The following is a 12,146-nucleotide window of genomic DNA, read 5'->3' on the forward strand; positions in this document are numbered from 1 at the left end:
ATTAAGACCAACATTTTATTCAGAATATGCAAATTAGTTCTATTACTATTTGTTTATTTGTATCCTCCTCTATTCCAAAAGGAATTTGAAAGAGTATGTAAATTAGTTTCTGTGAACATTTTCACCTATTACAGAAAATGTGCTTTCTATAATAGATGAAAAAGCCCACAGCTATCATCAAGAGGAGGCAGCATCTAACAAGAGAGAAGACTCTTCCTGAAGTCCTCTCCAGTGTCTCAAATAAAGTCCTAATGTTTTCATCATAGTTTCACAGCTGTACACAGTGTCACTGTTAAAGGAGCAAGAAGGACCTTTGCACAGCTAGAATTTTATCACAGTATCTACCACCTCAAATTCCTTCAAACACCCATTTCATGAAATAATGTAAAACTACTAAGACACCACTAAGTTGGGTCTTTCGCCAGAATCAGAATGAGGTCATTAGAAAACTTTAAAATCAAGTATACATTTTCAAATATCGTAACAGCATCATCTTTAATATTAGAACAAGTTTAGTAAGAGGGAAGAAATCAGTACACTTATGTAATAAGTGTAAGTACTAAGTACAAGTAATAGTGAAATACTAAATGCTGTTACAGATCTATTCACACAGTATGGTAAAACTGGATACCCTTAATGTGTACTGATTTCTGAATAGAAAGAGGCTATTTCTAATGTTCCAAAGGTTACACTGCATTAAGACCTTACTCCCAATCTATTATTTTAAATTGGGCTAAAGAATAGTAATTGAGTGGTACATTAAATTTTCCAGTATGAAGCAACTGAAGTTGCCTGCCATAATGAAAGGTACCTCTAAATAAGAATATATGGGCAACCTCAGATTTCAGTTATGCTAGATTTATTTTTCTTCAGTATTTTATTATATATTGCTAGTATAAAAATTAGAATTCTATGACATATCACAATCTATTACCCCACTTCAAGTAATTTTCCTCTGGTTACATACTTTTTAATTTTTTTTGGCAATTAAAAAGACAATCCCCAAAAGGACTAAGAGATTGTTTATATTCCTATTCATTAATATACTAAGATTAAAATAATATTTAAATACTCTGAACATTCATAATGCATACATTTAGAATATATCTCTTTAAAAAATTAAAAATCAGTAAGTTCTAATGCTCAAAGTGAAAATCTCAGGGTGGTGGTTGGTAGGGTGGTGGTGTTGGGGGCCAGGGTAATATTCAGAGGTTCTAGAACTAAGGTAATCAAATTTCTAGTAGACATATAGAAAACTTAGAAAACTTCTCCACAGAAAGAAATAGTATTTATATAATATATTAATACCAATCTTTCAGTGATGGCATTAAAAAGCTTAGAAAACTGACAAATCCAAATGTTTTTGTGCCTTTGGCTGGAATTAGAATCATAAGATTTTCAGGTTCCAGCCCTCCCTTTCTGTCCCAATTAAGTTATAGGACTTTTATTTGCACACGACTGATACTATGAATCCATGGCCACTATTTTCAAAGATCTGAAGCAACTGAAAAAAGAGCAAGTTAAGAAAATTAGTCGCTTTTTGTTCTCCACAGTCTCTTCAACCACAGAATAAATAGGAATACTGAACTAAAGCCAAACTAATAACACACATGTACGCACATGATATAATACTTTCATTATGAACCTCGCTTTTCAATATTTTCAAAGACAAACTGGATTGTAAATGACTTTGCCTGATTCTTTATTCTAAATGCCCTGAGCAAGTGGTTAAGTGCACTTTTTAAACCTTCTACCAGAAGGCAGTTTCCACCGCCATTTTAACCCATTAACTTGCTTGCAAAAACGAGTAATGTTTCCTAGCTGACCACAGCAGTTATAGAAAGACATCTAGAAAGATGTTACAGATCACACTGTGAGCAGTTCAATTTAAAAGCTATTGTGTTACAATACCAGCTCACTGCACGACGCAACAGTGTAAAATAAATCCTGTAAAAACATCAATTTTATTTATTTAAATGTCAAAGCCAAAATCAGTAGACACCTAAGCAAACTGCATACAAATAGCAAGTCAGATCCAATATTCCGTATCTGGACTCGATAAGCATTAAAACACTTAAGTGTGAATTAAGTGGGGGTGGCAGGGCAAGTGTAGTTAACTTGTGAAATGGCTGGCATTAAGTGAGGCACCTGAGCAAGGAGTACATAAAGCATTACTTCAGGCTTGCTCAGGAGTCTTTACAAAATAAATCTTTCAACTGTCCTTTTAGGGTACGAAATCCTCACCTGTCCCATTAAACATGTGAAACCTTGTTATAACAACCCTTGGGTAGTCTGCATTTTATTCTGAAAGAGCTTTGTTTCAAAAGCAGTATTTACTACAAATGAAGGCTACTTCAAAGGTTAAAATATTAACAGAACATGTAAGGTGACTGTACCATCACGTAAATTATTCAGTATAAATAAAATGTTTAAATAGAATTAATTTAAATATTAGTTTTCAGATTTTCAACTATACCATTTACTAAATAACAAATGGAATCAGTCTTGAATATGATAACATCTATGTTCTCTTCTTAAAAAAAACGACATAGCAAACATCTATTGAGCTTTTACCATATTTTACTGGCACTCTTTTTTAAGTACTTTACCTGTTTTCTCAGTCAATTATCACAAAAGCCCTACGAAGTAGGCTCTACCATTATCCCCACTTGATATATGAGGAAACTGGGGCACAAAGGAATTAAGAAACTTGCCCAACATCTCATAGCTTGTCAGAGTTCACCATGGCCACTGGGCAGAGACAATGAGTGTGCTATATACTAGGGAGAACACTGGCCAGCAGGGCAAGGAGACTGGTTCTGGTCCCAGACTGATCATGCGTATCTTGGAGACAAACAACTTCACCTCACTGGGTCTTGTTTACTCATTCATCAAATGAAAGCTTTCTCCTTTGTCCCTGTTCTTCCGCCACACTGTGCAATGGCACACTTCAGGCCTCCTGCAGCTTCTTCAGAGCCAGCCCCTTTTTTCCAGGGTTGTTCCAGACCTTCCTCTTGCCTGTTCCCACACTCATGCACGTGGGGGCATTTTCCACTTCCTTTCACCTGTGGTTTTATGGATAAGTAAGGTGGCCAGGGTGGGAGGAGGTCTGGCTGTCAGTTCTGTTCCTCTCACCCGAGAGGGTCCATGAGCCCAGGATTCTGTCCAGAGAAAGTGGCTTAGGCACTGTGGGAAAACGTGCTCAATCGTGTCCTCTTGTCCTCTGACACTGGTAAGACAGGCTCTTTCTAAAATCCAGGGGTCCAGGATTTAGGTGAAATAGGCAGAGATTCAGGAAGAAAGAGGTCTCATTTAAAGCTCTCAGGCTCAATTTTAGAATCACTTGCTCCCATTTGAGTGTCATCAGGTTCCTGGGCATTTTAATAAAGCCCTGATTTCTTTTCTACTTGGCTGTTGTTCTTATGTGAACAGGTCTCTTGACTGGAGCAGAGATTCTGGGGACTCAGTAACTCCCCTTTCCTGATTTTGAAGCTACTGTCAGCTACCTCCCTCACCTCATTCTTCTGCAATAACTTGTGCCTCCACCCCTGACCATTTTTAGGGTTCTGCATCACCATCTGTCTTGCTTTTTTCTTCCTTGTCCCACTTCAAGCACTGCAGGTTCCTGCGATGTGTAAATAGCAACAATTCTTTATCACCTTTTCATTCTCCAAAACTTCAAATTTTTCTGTAGAATTGCATATCACTGTCTTGTAATTATTTTAATCTCTCCTATATCACAGTCCCAATTTGTCGACTTTTGCTTTCTCTCCACCTTATCAGAATCAGGAGGGGTTTTCTATTTTATTATCTTTCCATAGGACCAGATTTAAGATGTATTTATCAATTTCAACTATCTTTTTTTGGTATTCTATTTTACAAATCAACTTTGATACCTCTCAGGTTTTTACACTTTGTTTCATTCAAATATCTTAGGACAAACACCAAATTCTTTTATTTTTGGTCTCTTTACTTTAAAAAGGGTGGCAGTTACAGCTTTAGTCATGTGCCACACATTTTGAAATAAAATGTTTTCTTTTTCTGTTTTTTTTTTGAAGTTTTCATTTTTTTCTTTAAAATTTTTCTGATCTAAAAGTATATTTCTTACTTCATAACTTGTCTGAAAGCTTTTTGTATTAGTTAATTCTTATGTTATTGCCTAAGGTTAAAAAACATAAAAGCTTTAAGTTTACTTTACATCCAAATACATGATTTCTTGTAAATGTTCTATGGATATATCCATAAAAGTGGGTATTATCTATTTCAAGAGATATGAAATTTTAGCTATATTTACTAAATAAAGTATTCTATTATTTAGTTTTTCTATGTCCTTACATCTAAATCTTACTTCAAATCTCCCAGGTATATCTACTATGAGAAAAGCATATTAAAGTCACCTACCAAAACTGTATTTTATCAGCTTCTCCTTGCATTTCCAATAGATTTTTTCCTTACATATTTATTTGGTTGCCATATTTTTTGTGCATTTGGTTTATGCTTCTTAGTTTTTTAGTAAATTGGCCTCTTTTTTCATTTTATAATATTTTATTTTATCCTGTTAAATGCTTTTAATTAATTTAAAATCTTACATTCTTGTTCATATTCACTTAATATTTCTTACCTTACTTATTTATTTTCAACTTTTATCATTTTGATGATGGTGTTTTAATTATAAATGGCATCTATCTAGCTTTTGGTTTTCATTCCAGTTTGAAAGTCTGTCTTCTAATGAGAGAATTCAGTCCATTCACATTCAGAGTAGGATATATTTGACTTTTACTCTTCCATTTTACTTCTTGATTGTAACTCTTCCATTTTAATTTTTAAAATTATTTATTTACTTTACATTTCTGTTTTCTTTTTTTCCCTTAGTGGATTTAGAATTCCCACCATACTTTTGTGTTCCACTAATGGTTATCTTCTGTCTGACAAAAGCATAAAAAACAAAATGAACAAACAAACAAAAAAAAACAGGCTTTGCTATATAGGTCTGTAAAAAAGCATTTACTTGGCTAATATTCCAACAACTGTTAGAAAGTAGATGCAATCAAAAATTTTCCGAAGCCTCACACAGGGACATAGTCAAACACAACAAATTCTTCCAAGAAAGTCTGAGGTTTGCTTGATATGAGTCTCATACACTGCCATAGGTTTCGTGTATAAGCAGCTACATTCACCTGGAAGCCCTACCGCTCCCTTGTCTTTGCCTCTTCCTTTTTAACAAGACCAGAACAACTTTAAGAGCACAAGTTTTAACTAAATTCTGCACAAGATGATTGGGAACACAGAACTCCTCTTTTTTTCGCATAACTAGACACATATTTCTCCACCATTCCTTATAAACAAGATATTAACTATTTCCCCCACCCAAACCCACTATTTTCACCCCGAGATAATCTATTTTCTCCTTACTACTTTTTAAACACAAGGTGAGAATACTAAAATAATTTCACCTCCCTCCACTGCCTTCCTCCCATGAGACCTTCAAAACACTTTTATTCTGCCCCCATCCCTTCCTACCCCTATGTTTTCTAAGATTCTTCAATGTTTTCAGTTTTAGGTTATTAGAATTCCCATTATATCATGCCCCTTCTTTTGCATTTAGCACTTCTGTTAGACATTCCTAGTCTATCTTTATACACTTAATTATGTGTATAAACTTTTACATACACTCATGTATGCATCTCTATTCTTGTCTTCCCCTATCTAGAGTGCCCTGCTTTGGGTCATTAGTTCTTGCTTACAATAAAAATGGTTCACAGTAGAAGATGTAACCCTTCTCTAGAAGGTGTCTAAACAGGGGTACGAGTATTTGTGATTGTTACAATGACTAAAACTACGACTGAAATTTGATGCTTGATACAAAGGGATCCTGGATGTCTATCTCAGGAGACTTGAGAAGGTTTACCCTCTCATCTCCTATCAACAGATCACTGACAATAATATCAAACATCTGTTCTACATATGTGCAAATATGGACCAACCTAATGCCAAATTTGTCAATAATTTTGGGGAATCAAAAGGAAACAACAATAAAATCCTGACCAGGTCGGTGAGAAGGCAAATGAATTGAACACAAAAGAGAAACAGACTAGAAATGGAAGACAGATATAGTATGATGTATTGGCTAAGAAAGCAAACTTACTGGCAACGTGACCTTAGGCAAGTTATCTGTGCCTCAGTTTTCTCTTATGAGAAAATCAGAATACCAACAGAACCTACCTTTCAGAGTTATTATTAAAATTAATGATTTATATTTTTAAGTTGCTTAGAATACTGCCTGACATATAATTAGCACTATAGGAGTTATGTTAAACAAATAAGCACAATATAAAAGGAGCCAGAAGAATGCTTACTAAATTTAAATCTTATCAAGTTTGTCTTCCTCAAAAACTTTAACTATAGCCATGATCATAATAACAGCTCACACTAAGCACTGTTCTAAGTGTTTCATATATGTTGACTCATTTATTCCTCACAATACATCTATCCTATTGTTACAGAGGAGAAAACTGGAGCAGAGAGTCAAGTAGCTTGCTTAAGTTCACAAAGCTAGTAAAAGGTAGAGACTAAATTTGAACCCAAGTCATCTGGTTTTCATATCCACTCTCTTAACCTCTCATATACAATCTTTATAAGAAGTCCTGACTTTGATTATTAATCAACAGTAAGAGTAGATATGAAGACAAAGAACTCTCTGGTGAGGATGTGGTGGAAGATAAGATGCTAAGTGAACCCTGAGAGTGTTATTCTTAGCCTTAAGATAAATGTGTAACTGCTCTGCAAGCTTTAATAACACACTGAAGGAAAGAAAACTTTGCCACCAGGGAGATTAAAAATGGGTCCTGACTGGTAGGCTCCAAACCTAGCCATCTATTACTTTTAACTACACAAGTAAGATCCCTCTGAACAGACTCAGTATAGATTACTTCATCTTCAAACAAGGAAATACAGCTGACCCTTGCACAACACAGGTTTGAGCTGCATGGGTCCACTTACACACAAATTTATTTTTCAATAAATAGACAGTCAGCCCACCATATTCCCAGTTTTTGCTACACAGATTCAACCAATCTCAGACGGAAACTTCCATCAGTAGTTGGCTGAATCCATGGATGCAAAACCTGCAAATATAAGGGCTGATTGTAATATACTGACTCCCTTAAACTACAACTCCTCTAGTTATAGAACATTAGCTGTCAAACCAACATTCCAAGGACTGCAGAGTAAAGGACAAACACAATGGAGAAGGGTTTGAAGAAAAATCAGACAGAAGCCAAGGAGAGAGAATGTTTCAAAAGGGAAGAGGTGGTCAGCAAAATCAAATGCTAATGAAGGATCAAGAAAGATGTGGACAGCAAATAATCCACTGGATTTAATGAAAAGCAGATAGTGACCTTGGAAAAGCAAATTGGTGGAGTGGTGGAGAGCCAAAATCAGACTGTGATGGGTTGAAAAGTTGAAGGTAAGGAAATAAAATTGCTTTCAGGTAATTCTTCCAAAAATTTTAGTTCTAAAGGGAAGAAGAAAATGAAATAGGATGCAAATAACAGTAACAGCTAACACACAGTGCTATGTGCCAGGCAGTGTTCTTGGAGCTCTACATACGTTCACTAAGGCAATACCTACAATGACACAGGTTCTTCCACTCTCACCATTTTACAGATGGGAAAAGTGAAGTACAGAGATTTTAATGTAAGGACATGGAGCTGGTAAGTGACAGAGCAGACACTGGGAAAGAGATGTTTGTACACTCATCTATGCATGCACATGTGTACCTACAAATGTGCGTAGACATACACATACAAGCACATATACACTCAAACACATCTAGATATCTATCCAAAAACCCATGAAGTTCACACTGGTATTTCCAATTCCAATGCAATACTGCAATATTTATCCTATCCTTCCCTCTTTCCAGTTTTGTGATTCCCTTCCACAACAGTGCAGAATCTTAGAACAAGGATTTGAATCTAGATGTTCAGCTCTCTTCACCTTATACTCTAGTATGTCCATTTATTTTAACAAAACTATAATTTACTGAATAGAATTCAGTTGAATTGGTACTCAAAGCAAAGATCTCTTAATTGGTACTCACAGTGATATTGTCCAAGAGTTTGGCCATATGTTTAATAATTTCAGCATGTTGTACGGGTTGCATCTGCAGTAATTTCTTAATAACAACCACACTTTCAGCAACAACTATTTCTGGAAAAAAAATCAGATTATTCATTAAATGTGTGTAATGCAATTCAAATGCATTATTTTTGGTAAAATGTAAATTTAAATTAGCAAAACATTCTATATGTCTTAAATGACTAGGGTGAAAACTATAACCATGAGTGTACTTCTAAGTTTTTTGGGTGAACATTCATCTGAACTAGAAGCCTATACTTTAATTTCTAACTTCCTGTTGTGTCCCCTAGCTTCTGATATTCCTTTCGAATCTCAGCTTCTTTAATTCAGAAAAGCAAAGTGAGGTAAGACTATGTAATCACCATAATGTTCAAGTATCTTTGGCTTTTAACCACAGCTCTCAAATAGCTCTTTGATTCCTACCAATTATATAGTGGTAAATCAAACACCTACAATCTAATTAACATTTTTTTCAATTCTAAAGAAAATAGCAAACTTAAAAAAAAATTCCTGAAGTGACATGTCCAGAAAAGTGAGTAGTAAGAATTATTAGTAGCAGGAAAGATGTTACTATAGAAATAGCATGGACTTCAGAGCCAGAAAGAGAGGGCCTGTGAGCTAAACTATCTCCATTTTGATGCATGAATCCACTCTCTGTCTTTCTTGGTCCAACTATGTGCCCTTAGAGGCTGACCTCTGTGGACAGCATCAACCAGACTCCTTTGCCCCTAACTTCCAGCTATATTTAACCAATAGGAAGAACCAGCAGGAGATCTGGGGGCAGGAATGAATATTTATTATCCTGAATCCCTCTCCTGCCAGGCCTCCCTGGCAATGCTCACATGTCTCTAACGAAGGTTTCAGCTCCTACGGGTCTCCTGCAGGGTCTGGTAACTGCCTCCACTCCTCAAACCCCTTCCCTTCAATTCTAGAGATGGTAAGGGCTTCTCACGGTTGCTGGCCTGCTAGTCCCAGGGTGTAACATCATACCTTGTTGGAGTCCCTTAACTCTGCTCATTGTTTTTTTTCTTTTAAATTTTTTTTTTTATATATAAACTTTTTTTTATTGGGTTATACTCATTTTACAAGCTCACGTTTTATAAATAGTTCCTTCATTAAATTCTCTTAAGTCATCCCTTTTAAGTGTATCATCTGTTTCTTGCCAGGGCCTTAACTAAAACAGTAATTGGTACTAAGAGTGGCTCGAGAAAGCAGATCCTCAAATTGGGATTCTGAGATTGAGATCACACTGAAGTGGCTAATCACTGGTCCAGAATTACGTTTTTGGTGGCACCAGTAGAGAAATTTAATAAACTAGCCAGAGCACCTGACCTTTGGAATAAATCTTATATAAACGATTACTAATGCTACTGATGTCAAAGAAATACAACAAAACTGCCTTTACTTATTATGGTTTTTTTTTTTTTATAAACTGGGATTCATGAATATTAGAGATTCCCTGGGCATACACTATACAGGTTTATTTTAATATTATACTAGAAATATACCATGATTTGTGTTCTGTTTCTCTTTTCCTCTGAAAAGTATTTTCTTATCTAGCTCCCTTGAAGAATACAAGCAAAATTTTTATTAATCATCATTAAACATACATATTTCAAACTAGATATATGTACACACACACACCCCCCCTTTCTCCATGGGAATGATAAATTAATACTGCATAATGTTTTAGTTTATAAAATGGTATCATATTTCTTTTTCTTCTTACAATACCATATGGTAGGTACCTCATTATCATCATTTTAAAGATGAAGAAAGAGAGATGAACTGGAATATATGACTTTGTCCAAAATTCAAACTCAGAACCAGAATATATACTATTTTACCTCTAATGTTCTATGTTACTATGGGCAGGTATTACTTTTATAAAGACCACCTCTTGGAGCCATGAGGAAAACAAAGATAAATCAGAATGAGACTCTGCCCTCATCAAATTTGCACTCTACTAGGAAACATTATGTGGTTATGTAAGCAATTACCATGTAAGGTAAAGTATGGTCTAAGTGTGGTTTTAAAGAAGCCACAGTATAAAAATTTATATTTTTAAAATGTATTATTGCAAAACTAGCCTAAGTGAAAATTTTAAAGTTGTATACTTTTAATTATGCACATGTGGAGGCAGTGTTGGCTATAGGTGAAATAAGTTTGGCACTGTTTATCCTTTGGTGCTACCTTAGTTTCCTATTGTTGTTACAGATTAGCACAAATTTAGCAGCTTACAGTTCTGGAGCCAGAAGTTAACACAAGTTTTATGGAGCTAAAATCAAGGTATCAGCAGGACTAAGTTCTCTATGGAGGCTCTGGAGGAAAATCCATTCTTTGCCTTTTCCAAATTCTAGAGGCTGCCCACATACCTTGGCTCAAGGTCCCCTTCCAGCAATGGCATCACTCTAACCTCTGCTTCTGACATCTGACTTTCTTGATTACACTGAGCCCATCTGAACAATCTTCCCATCTCAAGAATCTTAATCACATCTATAAAGTTCTTTTTGCCACATTAGGTAACATATTCACAGGTTCCAGGCATCGGGACCTGGACATCTTGCAGGGGTGGGATGTGGTGGGGATTCTGCCTAACCCAGGTGCCTTCTCATTCCCTTCAGGTAATTCCACCCTGCTTTTCCCTTACACTACCTTGTGGTTTTCAAAGACCTCAGCACTGTGGTGGGACTCCACTACAAGCACAAAATGATCTTATGTTCTGGACCTTTCCCAGCTTTCTCCTTGTCTTCAACAGAACTTAACAGGCCCAGTCTAAGAATTACAGCCTACTATTTTAAAAACTTTTTGTTTTGTTTTGGTAAGAACATTTAACATTAGATTTACCCTCTTAACAAAATTTTAAGTGTACATCACATCAGTGTTGACCACAGGTACAATGTTGTACATACAGCAGATCTCTAGAGCTTATCCATGTTGCTTAACTGAAACTTGATGCCTGCTGATCAGTAGCTCCCCACTTCCCTTCCCCCGAACCCCCAGCCCCTGGCAAGTACCTTTCCACTCTTGGATTCTATGAATTTGACTATTTTAATACCTCATACAAGTAGAATCATTCAGTGTTTGTCTTTCTGTGACTGGTTTATTTTATTTAAGGTCCTCAAGATTAGTACAGTCAACTCTTATATCCATTTTACAAATGAGGAATCTGAAGCCCAGGGAGATTGGGTAATTTATTCAAGGTAACATTAACATTCAAACATAGGTAGTCTAGTTCTGCCTGTAAGCAGATAGCCGGCAACAGAGTAACTGGTCAATACAGAAAGACTACAGGACACTTGTTTTATATTACTGTCTCCCTCCATTAGATTACGAGCTCTCTAAAGGCAGAAACATTTATAGGCTGAATGAATTTCTTATTCATCTATTCAACAATTACTAAATACCTCAACTGATTCAAGTCTTCAACAAATGCTTACTAGATTATATAAAACTAAACAAAACAAAAAATAGTCCTCTGTTCTAATCCTTTTAATTTACAGTAGATGTTAAGAAGGTTATTAAGACAAGCAAATTTTGCTAATATATTACCTAGGGAATTAAATTATCCTAAGTCATTTGAAATGCAGCTTTCTCCTAAAGGTGCTTAAGAAATCTGGTTATCAGTGAATCTTTCATAATGATAACTGGATTATTTTAGGGCAAGAAGTCCTATCCATGCCAAGAAGGAAGAAATCAACAATAATAAACAATAAAAAACCCTACAGGTCCAAGAAGAATATATTAAATATATGTAAAAACAATGAAGTCTCATTGTTGTCCCTGAGGTTTTAAGATATATGATCGGACGAGATGATGGGGTATTCATAGTAATACAAAATCAGAGTCACAGATCCTTAGGGCCTCAAAAGATCTTACAGATTTTAAAGAAACAGAGGCCTTATTCACAATATTTATTCCTAAAAGCAAAATTTTTAATAGGAAGAGAAAGGGGCTTGGTTGTCACGATTGGTCATTATAAGTTAAAAATATCACTAGCTTCTTTA

The 12,146-nt window shown here is 35.5% G+C and overlaps 1 protein-coding gene across 1 annotated transcript in view; it reads right to left on the reverse strand.

Moving 5' to 3' along the window:
- The window catches only part of AP3B1 (adaptor related protein complex 3 subunit beta 1), a 220,652-nt gene that overhangs the window by 100,347 nt on the left and 108,159 nt on the right, over positions 1-12,146 (reverse strand). The window contains exon 14 of the mRNA XM_074360087.1: positions 8,102-8,211. Coding sequence (XP_074216188.1) covers positions 8,102-8,211 — 110 coding nt within the window. The remainder of the gene's footprint in view (positions 1-8,101; positions 8,212-12,146) is intronic.

Source organism: Camelus bactrianus, chromosome 3 (genome assembly GCF_048773025.1).
Source record: "Camelus bactrianus isolate YW-2024 breed Bactrian camel chromosome 3, ASM4877302v1, whole genome shotgun sequence".
Taxonomy (NCBI): domain Eukaryota; kingdom Metazoa; phylum Chordata; class Mammalia; order Artiodactyla; family Camelidae; genus Camelus; species Camelus bactrianus.